At 42.6% G+C, this 20,657-nt stretch overlaps 1 protein-coding gene across 14 annotated transcripts in view; it reads left to right on the forward strand.

The window, feature by feature from the left end:
• The window catches only part of RNASEH2B (ribonuclease H2 subunit B), a 74,979-nt gene extending 60,592 nt beyond the window's left edge, over positions 1 to 14,387 (forward strand). For 10 of the 14 annotated variants that reach the window (XR_015137992.1, XR_015137990.1, XR_015137991.1 and 7 more), the window contains one exon: positions 418 to 851. Coding sequence is in view for 11 of the 14 variants with exons in the window: in XM_086329161.1 (XP_086185287.1) it covers positions 418 to 525 (108 nt within the window). In the remaining 3 variants the exon portion in view is untranslated. Of the gene's footprint in view, positions 1 to 417; positions 852 to 13,591 lie in introns of those variants that run through there. The other 4 variants (XM_086329164.1, XM_086329166.1, XM_086329162.1 and 1 more) reach the window with 1 other exon arrangement.
• Positions 14,388 to 20,657: the final 6,270 nt, after the last annotated feature.

The following is a 20,657-nucleotide window of genomic DNA, read 5'->3' on the forward strand; positions in this document are numbered from 1 at the left end:
AGAGCCTCTGAATGAAGTCAGATGGTAGCAGGCTGTGAATTATTCATCACGTGGTAATACAAGGCTATAATTCCTCCCTCTGACAATTGCTGCCTGTGTCAGTTCGATTGTTTGTGTTATTGCACTTAATGCACCCTCCAGAATTTTCTCCCCACAAGTAAACCATCAGTTGTAACATTCCACTCCTTAGAAGGCAGCAGTTTTATCTCCTGCCTGTTGACATACTTTGTCTCAGGTATGAATTCTGAGCAGAAATCAGAACTTTTACAAAGAATCACTCCTTATGAGGCATGTTTTTAGCAGCATGCTTACCTCCCTGAACGAACCTTGAGACATGCATGGTCTTGTCTGATTTGCATGTGTGATTTATAAGTGTTACATTTGTAATGATTTTTCTCTTCTTATTTTCATTAACAGAAAAATAGCAAAATGACCGCAGCTCAGAAGGCTTTGGCTAAAGTTGACAAGAGTGGAATGAAAAGTATTGATTCCTTTTTTGGTACAAAACATGTTAAAAAAAAATAGGAAAGATTTGAACCTTTGAAAGTGAAATTGAGCAAAAATATCTGCCTTCTTCATGTCCCACTTTTGTCCTTCCTCCTTGCTACTGTACTTCCAAACCCTTAATAACCACCTTTTGAAAAAAGGTAGGATGAGGGCAATTTTCAGATTCACTTGAACATTTCTTTGTATTTGAATTTTGTGTTTCCTGAACAAAATATGGGAAAGTAATTGTGAAACATCATGGCTTATAGCCTTTGGAGTTTTATTTGACACCATGAAAAGTAATCAAGTGAGTAGAATTAACCTTGAGCATCACAAATTCCTCAATAAACTGACATGTGACAATGTTTGAGTGTGTGCTTGTTATTTTATCCCACTTTGCACATGGTAGCTATGGCAACACGGTTTTCAGTATACAGACAGAAATCAGATAACACAACTATCAGATTAACTACTCATTTTTAAAAGTTTAATATTTGGTAAATCTTTTGTTTAATATATTTTTCTGTTTTATGAATATATGTTCTTTGTAGAAAATAGATAAAACTACAAAATAGAAAATATAATGTCCTATTTATTACCTGAAGATAATATGATGCATTTTATTATATAATAATTTTTAAATGAATTATAGTGGTAATTTTATAACCTTTTTTCTTGATGTCATTTGATGAGCATTTTCCTAGACCACTATTCTTCATAAATATGCTTTTTAATGACAGTAATTTTTAATTATTTGAGTGTTTCATTATGTAATAATCATGGCCCTTTTTTTTTTTTTAGATGTGGGCTTACTGAGTCATAACTAAGTTTTTCAAATATATAGTTGTGGGAATATATTTCACAGAAAGGTTATAGGATCTTGCACTCTAACAAATGATGGTATGAGTTCTTATCTTATTAGCTTTGAACAGTATCTTTGCAAGTTAGTGGGGGGTAAAAAGGCATGTTAGTGTGACTTTAACTTATATTTTCCTGATTAGTAATGTCAGTTGAAGAAAAACCCACACAACCTACAAGTTGAGAGTTACATTTTATTCCAGGGCTTTTCAGCTTGCCTTGTGTATCCTCTTGATTAGATTACCTTTCGAGCACCCACAGAAGTAATGCTGTGTCTTTCTTAATGCACCATGTCAAGTCAAGAGTCACATGACCCAATACTAGAGATGTTAACTTTAATCACTTAGTTAAGGTGGTGTTCACCAGGTTCATTCACCATAATGTTATTTTTCTCTTTGCAGTTAATAAGTAATTTGTGGGCAAATACTCTGGGACTTAGAAGTATTCTATTCCTCACCCAACACTCACCTACATGTTTTAAAATAAACCTACTAACAGTTTTTCCAACTCCATCATTTCTTCTGTATTTATTCCTTTTACATTTAGTTGGCACTCCATTTATTTATTCATTTATGAGTTAATATGGACTTGTAGGTTATTTTATCCAGTGAGTTAAATTACAATATTCTGTTCCTCATATTGTCCCAGAAGGGTCAGTGAGAGTCCCTTCAAGCTGGCCCCTGTATCTTTTTGCTGTGTTTCCATCATTTTTAAATACTTCATTATTTCTTTTGTAAGAGGGTATCCCAGGCTCTTTGTGTATTTTCCCTATCCAAGACCTGGAATCAGCCTTTTTCCTAAGGAGTCAGAGTTCCTTTTAGAAAAGAATGGTGTTTAGAAACCAAGATCCAGGCAAGAGGTGTGCTCATTGCTACTATTGATCTATGTGTGTGATTTTTTTGTAGATTTCCTTTAGCATGCTGAAGAAGTTCTTTTCTGTTCACTGAGAACAGAATCATGAACAGGTATTGAATTTTGTCAAATAATTTTTCATCATCTATTGATAATCATACAATGTTCCTTTAGTAAAGGAATATCTAGGAATATCTTTCAATAGGGCTACCCAGGTGGAAAGGAACCCGTGTGCCAATGCAGGAGACACAGGAGAGTGTGGGTTCCATACCTGGGTCAAGGAAGACCTCCTGGAGGAAGAAATGGCAACCAATTCCAGTATTCTTGCCTGGGAAATCCCAAGAACAGAGGAGCCTGCCCATGGTGAAGAGGAACTAAAGAGCCTCTCGAGGGTGAAAAAGGAGAGTGAAAAAGCTGGCTTAAAACTCAACATTCAAAACACTAAGATCCCATTACTTCATGCCAAACAGAAGAGGGAAAAGTGGAAACAGTGACAGACTTTATTTTCTTGTGCTCCAAAATCACTGTGTGTGGTGACTGCAGCCAAGAAATTAAAAGACGCTTGCTCCTTGGAAGAAAAGCTATGACAAACCTAGACAGCCTATTAAAAAGCAGAGACATCACTTTGCCAACAAAGGTCCACCTAGTCAAAGCTATAGTTTTCCCAGTGGTCATGTATGTATGGATGTGAGAGTTAGATCATGAAGACTGAGTACTACAGAATTGATGCTTTCAAATTGTGCTGGAGAAAAGTCTTGAGGGTCCCTTGGACAACAAGGAGATCAAACCAATCAATCCTAAAGGAAATCAACCCTGAATAGTCATTGGATGGACTGATGCTAAAAGCTGAAGCTCCAATACTTTGGCCACCTGATGGGAAGAGCCAACTCATTGGAAAAGACTCTGATACTGGGAAGGATTGAAGGCAGGAGAAGAGGGCCACAGGATGAGATGGTTGGATGGCATCACCAACTCAGTGGACATGAATTTGAGCAAAATCCAGGAGATAGTGAAGGACAGGGAAGTCTGGTGTGCTGCAGTCCATGGGGTCACAAAGAGTCAGACACGACTGAACAACTGAACAGCAACAACGTTTTTCAATATGTGAAATACAATGATTGATTTTTGAATGTTGACTGTACACTCCTGGGATAAACTCTACTTGGTCTTTTCATATTTAGTATTGTGTTTTACTGCCTAATATTTTGTTAAGGATTTTTGTATCTCTGTTCCTGAGGGATATTGGTCTAGTTTTCCTTATTTGTAATGATTTTGTCTAGTTTTGGTATCAGAGTAATACTAGCTTTATTAAATGAGTTGGGGAGTATTATCTCATCACCTGTTTTCTGAAAACGTTGTGAGATTAGTATTGGTTTTATGTTGGACATAATTCACCAATAAAGCCATTTGGCCTGTGATTTTTATTTTTTCTGAGAATTTTTTTAATTACTAGTTCAATTTCTATACTAGACATAGAACTATTCTAATGTTCTCCTTTTTCATGTGCCAGCTTTAGTAATTTATGTTTTTCAAGAAAGGTATCTATTTCATCTAGTGTCAGCTTCATTGGCGTAAGTTGCTTTTTATATTTTTATGTCTGTGAACCTGTAGTGATAGTCCTTCTTTCCTACCTGCTTTGGTTATTTATTTCTCTGTTTTCTTGATTATTCTCATCAAATTGGGAACATTTCTGGCCAGTATTTCTTAAAATACTATTCTGTTCTTCACCTGTCCCCCCTTTTTCTCTTCACCCCCTTGGTTTTTGGGACTCCAGTCACAGGTATGCTAAACCACTTGATGTCCCATAGATCCCTTCATTGATTTCTGTTCTTCTTCATGTTCAATTTTACTTTGTCTTTAGCGTTTCATCTTCTATTAACCTCAGCTAGTGAATTTGTATTTCATATATTGGAATTTCTTCTCTCGATGTTCCTTTTTTTTTGTATCTTCCCATTTCTCTCCTCATTGTGTTTTCCTTCAGATAGTCTGTTATAGTTACAATGCGTGTGTGCTAAGTCACTTCAGTCATGTACAACTGTTTGTGACCCTGTGGACTGTAGCCTGCCAGGATCCTCTGTCCATGGGATTCTCCAGGCAAGAATGCTGGAGTGGGTTGCCATGCCCTTCTCTAGGGGATCTTCGCAACCCAGGGATCAAACCCATCTTATATCTCCTACGTTGGCAATAGCTGCTTAAATCGATGACATTTCTGTGTTTATTTTTCTTCTCTTTTGTCTTTATCTTTTGAAATAATTTTAGACTTATAGAAAAGTTGCAAAAAAGTAGAGACTTTACATATACCCTTTACCCAGCTTCCTCTAACCATAACATCCTATGTAACCAGTACAGTTAAAACCAGGATCCTTACAGTAATACAGTTCAGTTCAGTTCAGTCACTTAGTTGTGTCTAACTCTTTGCGACCCCATGGACCACAGCACGCCATGCCTCCCTGTCCATCACCAACTCCTGGAGTTTACCCAAACCCATGTCCATTGTGTCCGTGATGCCATCCAACCATCTCATCCTCTGTCTTCCCCTTCTCCTCCTGCCTTCAGTCTTTCTCGGCATCAGGGTCTTTTCAGATGAGTCAGCTCTTCACATTAGGTGGCCAAAGTATTGGAGTTTCATCTTCACCATCAGTTCTTCCAATGAACACTCAGGACTGATCTCCTTTAGGATGGACTGGTTGGATCTCCTTGCAGTCCAAGGGACTCTCAAGAGTCTTCTCTAACACCACAGTTCAAAAGCATCAATTCTTTGGCACTCAGCTTTCTTTATAGTCCAACTCTCATATCCATACATGACTACTGGAAAAACCATAGGTTTGATTAGAAGGACCATTGTTGCAAAGTAATGTCTCTGCTTTTTAATATGCTGTCTAGGCTGGTTATAACTTTCCTTCCAAGGAGTAAGCATCTTTTAATTTCATGGCTGCAATCACCATCTGCAGTGATTTTGGAGCCCAAAAAAATAAAGTTAGCCACTGTTTCTACTGTTTCTCCATCTATTTGCCATGAAGTGATGGGACCAGATGCCATAATCATAGTTTTCTGAATGTTGAGCTTTAAGCCAACATTTTCACTCTCTTCTTTCTCTTTCATCAAGAGGCTCTTTAGTTCTTCACTTTCTGCCATAAGGGTGGTGTCATCTACGTATCTGAGGTTATTGATATTTCTCCTGGCAGTATTGATTCCAGCTTGTGCTTCATCTAGCCCAGCATTTCACATGATGTACTCTGCATATAAGTTAAATAAGCAGGGTGACAATATGCAGCCTTGACATACTCCTTTTCCTATTTGGAATCAGTCTGTTGTTCCATGTCCTGTTCTAACTGTTGCTTCCTGACCTGCATACAGATTTCTCAAGAAGCAGGTCAGGTGGTCTGGTATTCTCATCTCTTGAAGAATTTTCCACAATTTATTGTGATCCACACAGTCAAAGGCTTTGGTGTAGTCAATGAAGCAGAAATAGATGTTTTTCTGGAACTCTCTTGCTCTTTCAATGATCCAGCAGATGTTGGCAATTTGATTTCTGGTTCCTCTGCCTTTTCTAAAACTAGCTTGAACATCTGGAAGTTCACGGTTCACGTATTGCCAAAGCCTGGCGTGGAGAATTTTGAGCATTACTTTACTAGCGTGAGATGAGTGCAATTGTGTGGTAGTTTGAGCATTCTTTGTCATTGCCTTTCTTTGGGATTGGAATGAAAACTGACCTTTTCCAGTCCTGTGGCCACTGGTGAGTTGTCCAAATTTGCTGACATATTGAGTGCAGCACTTTCACAGCATCATCTTTTAGGATTTGAAATAGCTCAACTGGAATTCCATCACCTCCACTAGCTTTGTTCATAATGATGTTTTCTAAGGCCCACTTGACTTCACATTCCAGGATGTCTGGCTCTAGGTGAGTAATCACACCATCGTGATTATCTGGGTCGTGAAGATCTTTTTTGTACAGTTCTTCTGTGTATTCTTGCCACCTCTTCTTAATATCTTCTGCTTCTGTTAGGTCCATACCATTTCTGTCCTTTATCGAGCCCATCTTTGTATGAAATGTTCCCTTGGTATCTCTAATTTTCTTGAAGAGATCTCTGGTCTTTCCTATTCTATTGTTTTTCCTCTATTTCTTTGCACTGATCACTGAGGAAGGCTTTCTTATCTCTCCTTGCTATTCTTTGGACCTCTGCATTCAAATGGGTATATTTTTCCTTTTCTCCTTTGCTTTTTGCTTCTCTTTTCACAGCTACTGGTAAGGCCTCCTTAGGCAGCCATTTTGCTTTTTTGCATTTCTTTTTCTTGGGGATGGTCTTGATCCCTGCCTCCTGTACAGTGTCATAAACCTCCATCCATAGTTCTTCAGGCACTCTGTCAGATCTAGTCCCTTAAATCTATTTCTCACTTCCACTGTATAATCGTAAGAGATTTGATTTAGGTCATACCTGAATGGTCTAGTGGTTTTCCCTACTTTCTTCAATTTCAGTCTGAATTTGGCAATAAGGAGTTAATGATCTGAGCCATAGTCAGCTCCCGGTCTTGTTTTTGCTGCCTGTATAGAGCTTCTCCATCTTTGGCTGCAAAGAATATAATCAGTCTGATTTCGGTGTTGGCCATCTGGTGATGTCCATGTGTAGAGTCTTGTCTTATGTTGTTGGAAGAGGGTGTTTGCTATGATCAGTGTGTTCTCTTGGCAAACTCTATTAGTAATACCGAATTATTAACTAATCTCCTACCTTATTTGAGTTTCACCTATTTTTATACTAATGTTGTTTTTCTATTCCAGAATCCAATCCATCCTTCCCCATTGCATTTAGTGAGCATATCCCCTCTTTTTTTATAATGTGTCTCTCAGTCTTTGTCTTTCAATGACCTTAACGCTTTGATAGCACTATCCTGTTGTTTTCTGACATTCTTCTTAATTTTTGAGATACCTTGAAATTGTCCTTTTTCTCATGTGATCATTTCATAATACTGCTAAGCTGCTAAATCACCTCAGTCGTGTCCGACTCTGTGTGACCCCATAGACAGCAGCCCACCAGGCTGCCCCGTCCCTGGGATTCTCCAGGCAAGAACACTGGAGTGGGTTGCCATTTCCTTCTCCAATGCATGAAAGTGAAAAGTGAAAGTGAAGTCGCTCAGTCGTGTCCAACTCTTAGCGGCCCCATGGACTGCAGCTTACCAGGCTCCTCCGTCCATGGTATTTTCCAGGCAAGAGTACTGGAGTGGAGTGCCATTGCCTTCATAATACTAGTAATTAATAATACTAACAGCAACAAATACTGTGTAGCTTTTATGTGTTTGATACTGTTCTGAGCATTTTACAAATAATAACATTTAATCCCCACAGCGTCTATAGTTGTAAGGCAGGGTGCCATAGGAGCCAAAGGGCAGAGGTTGAGAGAAAGGCTACTTAAACTTCTGGATTATCAGCCCTGCTGTAGGTAAGCTCCTTAAGAGCAGGAACTCTGCACTATTCACATTTGGGTTTTCCCATAACATTTTATGGAAAAATCCAAATTTTGGGGCCAACGTAATACATGACAGGTGGGCAGGTTGAGTAATCTAACCAGTATCCTCACTAATTGAGACTTAACTTTTTTCCCCCAAGGGTCAAAGTCATGATCTTGGTCTGTCTTGGTCTTTTAAAATGTCTAAGCTATTATGTGGCCTTCTGTTTGGTCCTTGAACGTGCCGCACTGTCGCACATCAGTGGCATCGTGTGACCAGTTTATCTTGTATACCCTTCCTCCAGATCTTCACCTGATTGCTTCCATCATGCCATTACTTCTTATCTCAAACATCATTTTTTCAGAGACCCAGTTCCTGACCTTCCTCCCTTGCTGCCAACCCTCCTACTTGTCCATCCCATCTTCCTCCTCACCCTGCACAGAGCCTTGCCTGACTAGGTCACAGTTAATGTCCAAAGCATCTCACATGGGGCAGCACAGAGTAGGCCTTCTGTAATGGCATGAGATAATCAGTTGATCAATTAATCAGTGTGAACTGAACACCTTCGAAAATGATCTGCAGTACAACATTGGGTTCCTTGACATGTTATGGCTGAACTTTGAAATTCAAGTTTGATTCTGATTCGTTTTCAGTGGCGTGCTTAAATTTGAAGTCTAAGGACATATTCATAAACTTCTCGTGTAGGCTTAGAAATGTGCGTGCTTGCTCAGTTGTGTCTGCCTCTTTGTGACCCCATGGACTGTAGACCGCCAGGCTCCCCTGTCCATGGAATTCTTCAGGCATAAATACTGGAGTGGGTAGTCAATCCCTTCTCCAGGGTGTAATAGAAATAAATAAGTATAATCTTTAATCTCTGGATAAAGGGCTGTGAATTTTCTTCTGTCAGTTGATTAACTGCTCTTACTGTAATCATTTTATCTGTGTCAGAACATCCACAGTTAGAATACATCATTTATATCTGTGTTAGTGTTAATAAATTTGCCTTTACGTGACATTTAGAGATTATTCATATAAAGCCCATAACCTAAGTTATTGAAGTTTGAAAATATATGTGGTCTGTATACTCCTGTCTTCAAGAAGTTTTTATTTTTTTCAGCTTTATTGAGGTATAATTGACAAATTTATGTTATATATTTAAAGTGTACAATGTGATACTCTAATACACATGTACATTGTGAAATGATAACCACAACCAAGCTAAGTAACGTATTTATTACATCACATGTTTATCTGTGTGATGAGAACCCTAAAGATCTGTTTTCTCAGCAAATTTCAAGTATATAATACAGTGTTATTAACTGTAGTCACTATGCTATACCTTAGATTCCAGGAGCTTTAAATAAATGCTCACACATGACTTAGCTGTAGATTAAATGGGAATTTGTGAAATCATCAGTTTTGTCTTCCATATTTGAATTTACCTGTGATGTCAAGGTGAAGTTCTTACTTGCAGTGTTGACTCTGCGTTGACTCGTAATTGAAAAATGAAATACTAAAGGTGTTACACACGCCACGTGTTCTTTGGGGGAATAATATGAGGAACAAATCAACGTGGGCTCATGTAAGCATGCCAATATACACAAATAGACACACTTATGCACACACCAGACTTACATGTATACACATATATAGCCTATCCTTCTTTTGAGTGTAAAGAATTTCAAACTAGAGACTTTTTAGACTTTATTACTCAAACATTGGGGTTCCATACCTTCCTCAAATCCTTCGGCACTTTGCTTCTCTTATCTACTTCATTTATCTTTTTTTTTAAATTTTATTTTAATTTTTTAACTTTACAATATTATATTGATTTTGCCATATATCAAAATGAATCCACCACAGGTATACATCATTTATCCTTTTTATTAATGTGCCGAGTTTGGAGAAAGCTTCGAAAAATTTCTGCCAACTGTAAAACCGCGTGTGTACACACACAAGAGCCTCCATTCTTTTCAAAAACCATATGCATTTCTGAAACTGATCTCAGATCAGCAGCATTCTCTCCTTTTTCGTGCCTGATTTATCTTCAGTTTAAATTTTCCTTGTGCTGTGGCTCTCAGGCTTTCTCATCTTCCAGGTTTGTGCTTCTCTGGTTCTGACTCCCAAGGAGATTCCCCTCCATCAGGTTTAACATGGACGTCAAATGGGACTCTTGTTTCATCGGTTCGGGTCTGTTTTTACTGGGCCACAGTCCATTGCCAGGACCCTATTTCTCTTTTGGGGTGCCTTAGTTAGATACCACGGAGAAGGCAATGGCACCCACCCCACTCCAGCACTCTTGGCTGGGAAATCCCGTGCACGGAGGAGCCTGGTAGGCTACAGTCCGTGAGGTCGCTAAGAGTTGGACACGACTGAGCGACTTCACTTTCACTTTTCACTTTCATGCATTGGAGAAGGAAATGGCAACCCACTCCAGTATTCTTGCTTGGAGAATCCCAGGGACAGAGGAGCCTGGTGGGCTTCCGTCTGTGGGGTCACACAGAGTCGGACACGACTGATGTGACTTAGCAGCAGCAGCTGCAGCAGCAGTTAGATACCAAGGCAATTTGGAAATGAGGAACTAAAATGTACCCATTTACTTACTAAATGCACAGTGTCTACACTGCACGCAAACTTACAACAATAACAGTAAATGGATGGAAGTGAGTGAAGGGGAAAATGACCAGCCATGTTTCAAATTGTTTACTTTTAAAAAAGTAAAATAATTGGTCTGAAAAGACCAATTAATTTAAAAGAACTGGGTTTATATTCCTACTCCTGCCTCAATGCTGACCTGTGGACAAGCTACTAGCAGGGCTGACCCTCAGTGGTGTCCTCCGTGTGAGATGAGACTAGGCCACTGGGTTGTTTGATGTTCTGCCTTGTGGTCGCTGGCTGCTCCAGAAGCCTCCTCTCCATACTGTGAGGAGGATGCTCTTAGGAGAGCATCTGTCTCAGGCTTACCGAGCATCAGGCCCTCCTCTGAGCTCCTTGGGTGGATTATCTCCTCTATTTCGCTGGAAGGAAATACCCCAGCATGCTCGCTCTGGCTGTTGTGTTCCTGGTATAGATTTGTTTCTTGTCTTCATTTTCCATAGATTACATTACTTTGCAGTGGAAAGAAAGCAAATTCTTGAGAAGTTATAATAAAGATCGACAACGTGTTTTGCCCTTTTTAAGTGCTTCTCACGTGCATTTATCTGTTTGAAATCCTTCCAGAAACCAATGTGGCAATTGGTATTATTTCCCTCGTTTTACAGTTGAGAAAGTAAGGTCACCTTATTTGCCCAGAATCGCATGGCTAATAAAGGCGTCAGAAGCTAAACTTAGGACTTCTGTCTCCCAAACCCTCCACGCCAAATTAATTCCCTTTCCCCTAACTTTGACTTTTGTTATATCCTGAGAAGTCGCCCCCTTCACCAGATTTGAAAGACAACCTCTTCACATAGGTTAAGATTGACTTTCTCGGTTCTTGCAGTTGGTTGAACTTAAACTAGCTGCCTTGTATCACGCTTTTTTGTTTTTGGGTGTTTTGTTTCTTTTTCCCCAAACAGTCCTTCCTCCAGGACTAACCCACAATTTGGAGCTCTCCAGATATCAGCTGCATGATAGAGTTGAACCTCTTGGTGAAAAACAAGCAGCTCTGAGTCTAGGAAGACAGGTGAAAGGCTGTTTACTGTCCTTGGAAGATGTCCACAGGCTTTGACCTCATCTTAATAAGGAAGAAATGATTAGATTCATACACCTTTTTATACACAGATTTATATACTCCTTGGGGTCATTAGACTGATGAAAAGTGCCTTATATGTAATAGTTTTACAGGTTTTACAGCAATCCTGTATCATTAGTTAAATTAATCTTTACCACAACCTTCTAAGGCAGACCAGAAAGGGGGTGCATCCCTGTTTCATAGATGGTCAAAGTGAGGTCACCCAGACTGAGTGGCCGCGCCAGACACTGTTCTTCCACCCCCAAGCCCAGCCCTCTCTGTTTTTTGCCTCCACAAGGTTCTTATCATTGTGTGTACAGCTTTATGGCTGTTTATCCTTCAGTACCTGAAGTAGGAAATGGCAACCCACTCCAGTTTTCTTGCCTGGAGAATCCCATGGACAGAGGAGCCTGGTGGGCTGTAATCTTTGGGGTCACAAAGAGTTGGACATGACTGAGCACAGATCCCTCAGGATTCTGTTTTAATCGTGAATTTTATCCTAAGAAAGGAAAATCAGATTTAATCCTGCTTCTGTTCATAATGAATTCTGCAGGTCACTTTATCCTCAGCAGTGCTGAGCCAGAATTCAAGTAAAGCTTCCACTTAGCCCATGCATTTGCATGTCAAGTCTCTAATTCAGCTGTCAGCTTTTTAGCTGTTACTGTACTTTGGTTAATAAATGTTTTTGATGGTCTCACATAATCAAGGCTATTTGAGGCAGGGAGGGGGCTGGAGAGAAGCACCAAATTTACAGATAATCGGAGCCTCTTCACGACGTTAAAAGAACTGTTGCCTTACACATGGGTTTTGATCAGAATGTGTAAAATTAAAGTTAGTCAAGTTCTTAGTTCTTTCAAAAGAAAAAAGGAGCCAAGGAATAGGGCTTAGATTCATTTATTCTTTTAAGAGCAGCCGCTTTGTGCCAGTGTTGTCTGGGTACTAGAAATGCAGCTGTCCACATGGCAGACAAAAATACCTGCCTTCAAGAAGTTTCTGCTCTAGGGAGGTGGAGACAGGGGCTGTCAGGCGTTGCTGGGGGCTGTGGAGGAAGCCAGACTGGGAGGTGGCCAGAGTCCTGGTGAGGTCGGTGGTCAGGAAAGGTCTCACCTCTGCCCCATCTTATCCGCATTATGGCATGGAAACCTGGCTTCCATCAACATCTTTTTTTGATAACATAGCTCCACAATAATTATGTTTGAAGTTTAGTCCTCAGAAACCAGCTTTCAGTAGTCACGCTTGTTCCGTGGCATTCTTCAGGGGATATTAAGGACTACTACTTCTACCAGCAAGTCTGTATTCATTTTTTTATACATTGATCTGCATGAGGAAAAGAGAAAAATTATTAAGAATTATCCATCTTAGAACTTTTTTCATGTGTTTCTTGAATTTTCTTTTTTTTTTCCCTAAAATGAGGGTGTCCATTCCCAGACTATGGGCAACCTGACTGTTATTTTGCATTTCACTCTCTTTGAGCACGGGAAGGAAACTGCGTCTCACCCACCTCCTGCAGTCTAACATTGACCCTCGAATATCACCAGATGGAAACCCCTTCCTTTGTCTGAAGGCTTCTCTCTTTTTATTTACCGTCTGAGCCACCAGGGTAGCCCATTTATATGCATATATATATATATATACATGTATATATATGTGTATATATATGAGGAGGAAATGGCAACCCATTCCAATATCCTTGCCTGGAGAATTCCATGGACAGAGGAGCCTGGTGGCCTATAGTCCATGAGATCGCGAAGAGTCGGACACAACTGAACAACTATCACTCAATATATTTTATTTGTTTTTTGGCTGTGCTGGGTCTTAGTTGCTGCGTGGGCTTTCTCTAGTTGCAGCGAGTGGCAGCTACTCTTCGTTGCAGTGCGCTGGCTTCTCACTGTGGTGGCGTCTCTTGCGGTTGCGCACAGGCTCAGTAGTTGGGGCTCCCGGGCTCTAGAGCGCAGGCTCCGTAGTTGGGGCGCACAGGCTTGGTTGCCCCGCAGCATGTGGGATCTTTCCGGATCAGGGGATGAACCCACCTCTCCTTCATTGGCAGACAGATTCATTACCATTGAGCCACCAGGGAAGCCCTGAGGGCTTCTCTCTGAAGCCCAAGTGCACAGCTGCTGGTCTCAGGATTGAACCCGCCACGCTTGCTTTCCTGTTGTGAAAGTGCAGACGGACGGTCCTTGGGGTTGCAGGTGACTGTGTCTCCTCACCAGGATGCAACGTCTGCTTTCCTTTTCTCCCTAGGTGGCAGCACAAAGACAGAAAAGGGACAAGTGACCGCAGATCCACGCAAGGCTCTTCTGCTTCTCCTGTGATCTAAGACTCTCCCAAAGGGCTACATACAACTTCTTCTGCACTTTCTGGAAAATCACCAAATGCCAAAAGAAGCGTTTTAAAGGACTAACCACGAATGCTTTATTTCTATGAGCAACACCACTAGTCCCTTCGAGCAGAGGCAACTCCCCATGGAGGTGACTGTCATGGAACTAGAAAGCACCCCAAATGTGAACCTGCCCTGAGGAATTCAGGCCACATCAGTGCTCTGCTGATCTACCCGCCATAAAGCTGTGGATTTTTACATCCCAGTGCTTCAGATTGCAACACATCGGGGGCAGACGGCTCCTTGTGAGTTTCGGGTCATTTCTTATGCCCGACCCCATTGACCTGCTCTGCTTTCCTGGGGTTAAGAGAGCACTTTTAGGTCGGCATGTGGTGACTGTAAGTACTAGGTTCCACATCAGAAGCTTTGACAAACCAAGTTCTAGACTTAAGAAAAGAAAAAAAAAGGGGGGGGGGGGATTTCCCTGGCATTCCAGGGATTAGAGCTTGGAGTTTTCATTGCTGTTCCCCGGGCTCAATCCCTGGTCAGGAAACTAGGATCCTGCAAGCTGCTCAGTGTGGTTAAAAAAAAAAAGCCTGACCTTTCTTTACTCCTTATCAATTTTGGCAGCTTCTAGTTCATAACAATACCTGAACATGTGCATTTTATGATCTGCTGGGGTTGTAAACTTTGCTTCATTTTTAAAAGACTTGTCCAATATGTGCATTATTATTATTATTTACAGTGAGGGCATAAGATATGGGGGAAAGTTAGAAGTAGATGCCAAAAAGTAATTTGGCGGAGAATTCTGTGAGTAGTAAGTATGATTAAGGGGTGGCGGGAGGTTTTGTGCAAACAGGTCAGGGAGTTCATGAACCTGGTGAGCTTGCTCTTCAAGAGGTGGAAGCCACGCGGGTGATCTTCATGCCTCAGACAGGACCCCAAACCTCTTCTTCAGGAAATAATTTTGCTTCTGATTGTCTTCCTCCATCAGGTAAGTAGGTTCTGGAAAGTACGCTGTAATTTTTTATATACTTCTTACACACAGGGACCTTCAACACTCCCAGGCTTTTGGGGTTGATGCTATGTTGTATTTGTAGGGAATCCTCACTTCCAAGGGCTTCCCTTGTAGCTCAGTCGGTAATGAGTCTGCCTGCAATGTAGGAGACTTGGGTTCGATTCCTGGGTCAGGAAGATCCCCTGGAGAAGGAAATGGCAACCCACTCCAATATTCTTGCCTGGAGAATCCCATGGACAGAGGAGCCTGGCAGGCTACAGTCTATGGGGTCCCAAGTGTCGGACATGACTGAGCGACTAAGCACACACACACACACTCATCTCTAAAGACCCAGTTCTAGAAGTCTGTTGTGGAATTCAGGATGTATGTACCACAGGCTTCCAAGAGGGGGCGCTCCAGAGAACTCATCTATTTGATAAGCCAGACCATGTGGATAAGAGTCAAGAGCCTAACAACATATAGTTTAATACACAGTTGTGGAGTTAAAATCCAGCTTTTCTGCCCTCTCCTTGCACAATCCGAAACTGTCCTTGGAGGTAAGTGGCCATATATTTTGGCCCCAAGTTTCCTTCTGTAGCAGACAATAACCAAATGACAACTCGCCAGTAGGAACTGAAGTCCCCTGTCCCTCCCACACCCCTGCCTCACTTCCGGTCTCTCAGCGATTCCTCGTTTATGGTGAAGCACCCCGTCCTCCTGGGACCTCAAGGCCTTGCCTGCCGAACCTCCGGCTCTGTGGTGTGTACGAAGCACCTGATGTCCTTCCAGGGCTCGGAACTTGGGAACATGCTGGCCAGGGGTGCCCAGCCCCCCCAATAAAGACCTGAGCCCAGAGTCTTCAGTGGGCTCCCAAGCGGTCACCGCGCGCCTGTGGCCGCTCTTGGCCATGGGGTGCGCTCTCAGGGGACCGAGTGACCCCTCTCCAGGGGAGACAAGCCCAAGGAAGCCTGCTCCCGATTTCTCCCACTCCGCCTGTTCTTTTCGCTTGCGACTCGGCTCTGTGTCCTCCTCACACCACTGCATAAATCTCCGCTGTGAGGACAATTGCACAACTCCTGTGAGTCCCCACAGCAAATATTCAAATGTCAGAATGGTTTTGCTCAACACACCATGGTAACCCAGAACCCTGCACAGTATCTGACACCTCGTAAATGATGGACTGGGCTTTCCCGGTGGCTCAGACAGTAAAGAATCTGCCTGCAATGCCGGAGACCCAGGTTCGGTCCCTGGGTTGGGAAGAACCCCTGGAGAAGGAAATGGCAATCCACTCCAGTATTCTTGCCTGGAGAATCCCATGGACAGAGGAGCCTGGTGTGCTCCCTAGGGGAAAGTTAAGTCCATGGGGTCTCAAAGAGTCGGACACGACTGAGCGACTAAATACTTTTACTTTTGCAAATGATTTACTACCTACTTTTTGAAACAAAAATGACCTCAGAAGCCAAGGGCTAAGTCTGTCCCAAGGAAATTCTCAAAAGAACTAAGAAATATAAGTTATCAACTACATTCTAATGAGCCAAATAAAGAATGTACATACTTCTGAGAAAGGAATAAAAAACGATTCAGGAAAGTTAGCAGCGTCAAAGCCTGTCAGAATGTCTTTCTCATGAAGATGAATGTTCTTTATTTGTGATGGGGTGGGGGAGCCCTGGGCCAGGACCTGCGGGCCCCCCCCCCCCAGCCCCCGCTCCCCAGTCAGGCAGTTTGCAGCTTCCCTGTCCCCTCCCTCCCTCACCACGTCTGTACATTGTCAGCCAACTGGATCAGGCAGAGTGAAACTCGGTATTGGGCGCAGTGCAACTTTGGAATCATCTGGAAGCTTTAAAAAAGACTGATGCTGGGCCGCAGCCCTAGAGATTTGGATATAATTAGTGGGCAGCCCCTCCTTATACCTCCACTCCCCTTCCTTTCCTGCCTCCCCCCATCTCCACCTTGACAATCATATTTCCCAAGGTCCAAGCTCACTCTCAAGGGGCAACTGATTCTTATTTTTGGAAGATTTCTTATAATTTCTGTTTTCTGGTCCAGCTCACAGCCAACAGGCAGGCACAGGGATCAGAGGGAGAAATAAGTCCTTTAATCTCAATAGCACCCGGGGGGGAGCCACTAGGGCAAGCAGGCGAACTCAAAACTAAAAATCAGATCCGTGTCAGAGTGGGTCACAACTAAGAACATCATGACAGTGCAGAACAAAGTCATTCCTGAGAATGGAGTTTCTAACAGTTCATGGCTGTCCCCTCTCCCCCATGCATGCTTCACTGACCTATGAAGTGAAGTTAATTAATTTTATTTTGAATTTTTGCTAAGAGCTCATTGTCCATGATGAGGGTGTACATGTCATTTACTGTCTCAGGAAAGTGCTCTTGTCCAGTGACTGTAAACCCATCCCTTGCCAGTCCTCCACTCTTCTCTGTGAAAGACAGCCAACCCTGAGATGCATCAGTGCTACTCGGCAAAGCTGTGACTTCTCTCTTCTTTGGAACATCCAGCAGGGCTGCTTAGGGGAATAAACTGGGTGAGGAAGGTTGTCCGGGTCTTGAAAGTCAGCAGAAGAGTTTGGCTTGTCAGTGGATGGAAATGTAGGTTCTTGAACAGAAGAGAGGAGCTATGAAAAGACGGAGGGCTCCGTGGAGAAACTGGACCTGGGCTGTAAATTGGATTTAGGCAGGCATGGCCTCAGGCCAGGCTCACAGGAGCAGAGAGAATGAACAGTGAATACACCTATTGTGTGGGCTCCCAGTAGGTGGCGCTATTGGTAAAGAACCCGCCTGCCAATGCAGGAAACCTAAGAGACAGGTTCGATCCCTGGGTTGGGAAGATCCCCTGAAAAAGGAATAGCAACCCACCGCGGTATTCTTGCCTGGAGAATCCCCATGGACGGAGGAGCCTGGCGGGCTGCAGTCCATAGGGTTGCACAGAGTTGGACATGACTGAAGCGACTTAGCACACACACACACCTACTGTGCACCCACCTGCCCTTTGCTCAGATGGAAAAGTGGAAATCTCTTCAGAATATATTTCACTTTTCTTCTGCTGGATGCTGTGGCCTAAAGATGGAAACGCCAAGGTAGGTTGTGGTCATGACCTCTGCCCTGGAAGAGTCCGCAAAGGCGACTGAGGAGGCCTGGAGGACATGGCCTGTCCAGAGGCCCTGGGGCCAGCAGCCCAGGGGGGACAGAAGCAAAGTCAGGAGACCTCATTTACTCAGGTGCTAAGAAAGGCTCACCTTTCAAAGCCCTCCAGTCGCTTTTACATTTTAACAAGGAGGGCAGAGTTGACAAATCATTGAGCAGGCACTAATCATTTTGTGGCTCATATATCTCCCCAGCGAATACTTTTCAACACAAGCGTTTACATTTGCAGAGAATAAAGACTTGTAAAAAGACTGTTGGAGTTTATGGCTGCAGGAAACCGGCTCCCAGTTTGCTCTGCTGACAAGTTTATAAGGCCAAGGAAGTTCATAAGGTAAAATGAATTTCTAAGTAAATGTGTTTCTAGGAAATGAATTTTTTACTTTTTAAAAAAATATCAAACTTAATTTGCATTGATTTTATCAGTGAACAAATGAAAAGTGGTCAAAATGCAGTGTCTTATTTCTTTTAACATGTTCAAAAGCACCAGTGGGTTTGTGTCTTCTTTTTTAAGAAATGATCTGGGTAAAATATACCTTGTGTCTTCAAAGGTATCTGTTTGGTCTATTTTTTAAACAGATGATTTGGCTAAATAATTTGGTAAAGTGTTTGTAAATGAACACCTTGTTGTTTATTTTTTTAACTTTTTATTTGGTATTGGGATATAGCCAATTAACAATGCTGTGATAGTTTCAGGTGGACAGTGAAGGGATTCAGCCATACATGTACAGGTATCCATTCTCCCCCAGACTCCCCTCCATCCAGGCTGCCACATAACATTGAGCAGAGTTCCCTGTGCTGTACAGTAAGCCCTTGTTGGTCATCCATAATTAAATACAGCAGTGTGTACATGTCCATCCAAACTCCCTAACTTTCCCTCCATCCTTCCCCTCTGTCAACCATAAGTTGGTTCTCTAAGCCTACGAGTCTGTATCCATTTTGTAAATTAGTTCATTTCTACCGTTTCTTTTTAGAGTCCACATATAAGGGATGTCATACGATATTTCTCCTTCTCTGCCTGACTTCACTCAATTACCCTCTTGTTTCCAGAGCACCGGCCTGAATAAGCAGAACCCGTTCACCTTAACACAGTCGGGATCTACCCATCAAGGAACCAAGAGCAGAGGGGATCTTGTTATTTTGGTTGCATTTGGGATTAGAAGCTAAGTCAATACATATTAAAAGTATGAAAAGGCCTGGTTTTTAAATAACTGCCATGGAGATAGGAAGGAAGGCAGAAAGCAAGGGTCCTGGAGCCTGGGAATGTTCCCTCAGCCCATGCATGTCTTTACAGGGCAGGTTTACACACCTGTGAGAGTTGCTCTGGGAAGAACATTTGGCCCCCAAACCAGGAAAGCCAGGATTTCAATCCTGGTTCTACCATTGTGAATAAGTTCTCTAACCCCTTGAGCCCCTGTTATCATGCCTCTAAAATGGAGATGAAAATAATATGTGCTCCCAGGAACATATGTAAAGCTCCTAGCCCAGAGCCAGGTCCTAGTAACTTCTCTCCACAAGTTAAGTTCTCTGCTTTCCACTTCAGAGCCCCAAGCTGCTTCCACATCCAAGTAGCCTGGAGCCTAGACTCCACAGCTCAAGATTCGTGTCTTGTTGTTAAACCTTGGGTTGTCCGTCCTGTCTGAAGTTTTTAGAGAGCCCTTCCCCTCACTGGAAAAATGAGGTCCAAAGGATAAGAAAATACCCTGAATATTTTAACCCTGAAACCGTGTAATCATCAGTTAATCCATTTCACCTGTAACCCGTCTTCACACATCAAGGTGGTTTTAATTGTTGCTACAAAACTTGCATGTCCTCCAAGAAGTGTGGAGCCTAAACAAGGTTTGCCCAAGAGTTGTCTTCCAGAAACTCGTCTTCACCTGTGTCTAGTTGGAGCCAAGCCAGTTAAGACTGGTTCGGACCACCAACTCTCCAACTGGGCATATGCGAGTGTCCTCTAGGTGACCTTTTGACGTCAGAGGGCTAAGAACCCCACGCTCAGATCAGTCCAAGTGCCTACGTTTTTGAACTTGTGGAATGTGTAGTTTAGTTGCAGTTACCCACCTTTTACCAATCACCTTGTCGCGAGCTCCCCACGCCCCCAGACCGCCCAGCTTTATTCTTTATCCCGTAAGTCTCTGCGCCCCGAGCCTTGACAGTCCAATTGGAGACCTCTTTGCTCAGCTGCCTCTCTGCTGCTGCTAAGTCGCTTCAATCGTGTCTGACCCTTAGCGACCCCATAGACTGCAGCCTACCAGGCTCCTCCATCCATGGGATTTTCCAGGCAAAAGTACTGGAGTGAGTTGCCATTGCCTTCTCTGGCCTGTCTGCTGCAGGCCTCGGCATCTTGGCGTTTTGGTTTGCTGGGCGACAGGGAAATGAACCTGGCTCAGCAACAAATCTACCTGAGGCTTCAAGATGTCTACATACTCTGGACAAATGAATCCTCTATCCTTTTCTTTTTTTTTAAAACATGTTGAGAATTAGCTGCTTCAAGCCTTTAGGCTTTTCATGCCAGAGTTTGCAAGATTAAGATCTATGTAGTTTTCTGGTTTAAGATGAAGGAGGGGAGCTGTCTTTCTTCTTTGAAGTTGTAAAAAGCAAAAGGAAAACAAGAAATGAAGATTAAGTTTCCATTTTCAGGAAAAAGTAGGAGGGAGTTAAGAACAACAAAGCAGGTGGATGGGCTAGAAAAAACGTGGAGCAGTTAGGAGGGAGAGGAGAGGTGAGTGCCTGATTGCAGGTATCAGGAGAAGTCAGCAAAACGCCTTTGTAAAAGAGGTGGGGAACAGAATCTAAGCCTCCTGTTTACAGCAGAGGGACAACGTACAAGCAGGGCAGCAAAAA

The sequence above is a fragment of the Bos grunniens genome, chromosome 12 (assembly GCF_055505025.1).
Source record: "Bos grunniens cultivar Pamir isolate PY7600 chromosome 12, Bosgru_T2T1.0, whole genome shotgun sequence".
Classification (NCBI taxonomy): Eukaryota; Metazoa; Chordata; class Mammalia; order Artiodactyla; family Bovidae; genus Bos; species Bos grunniens.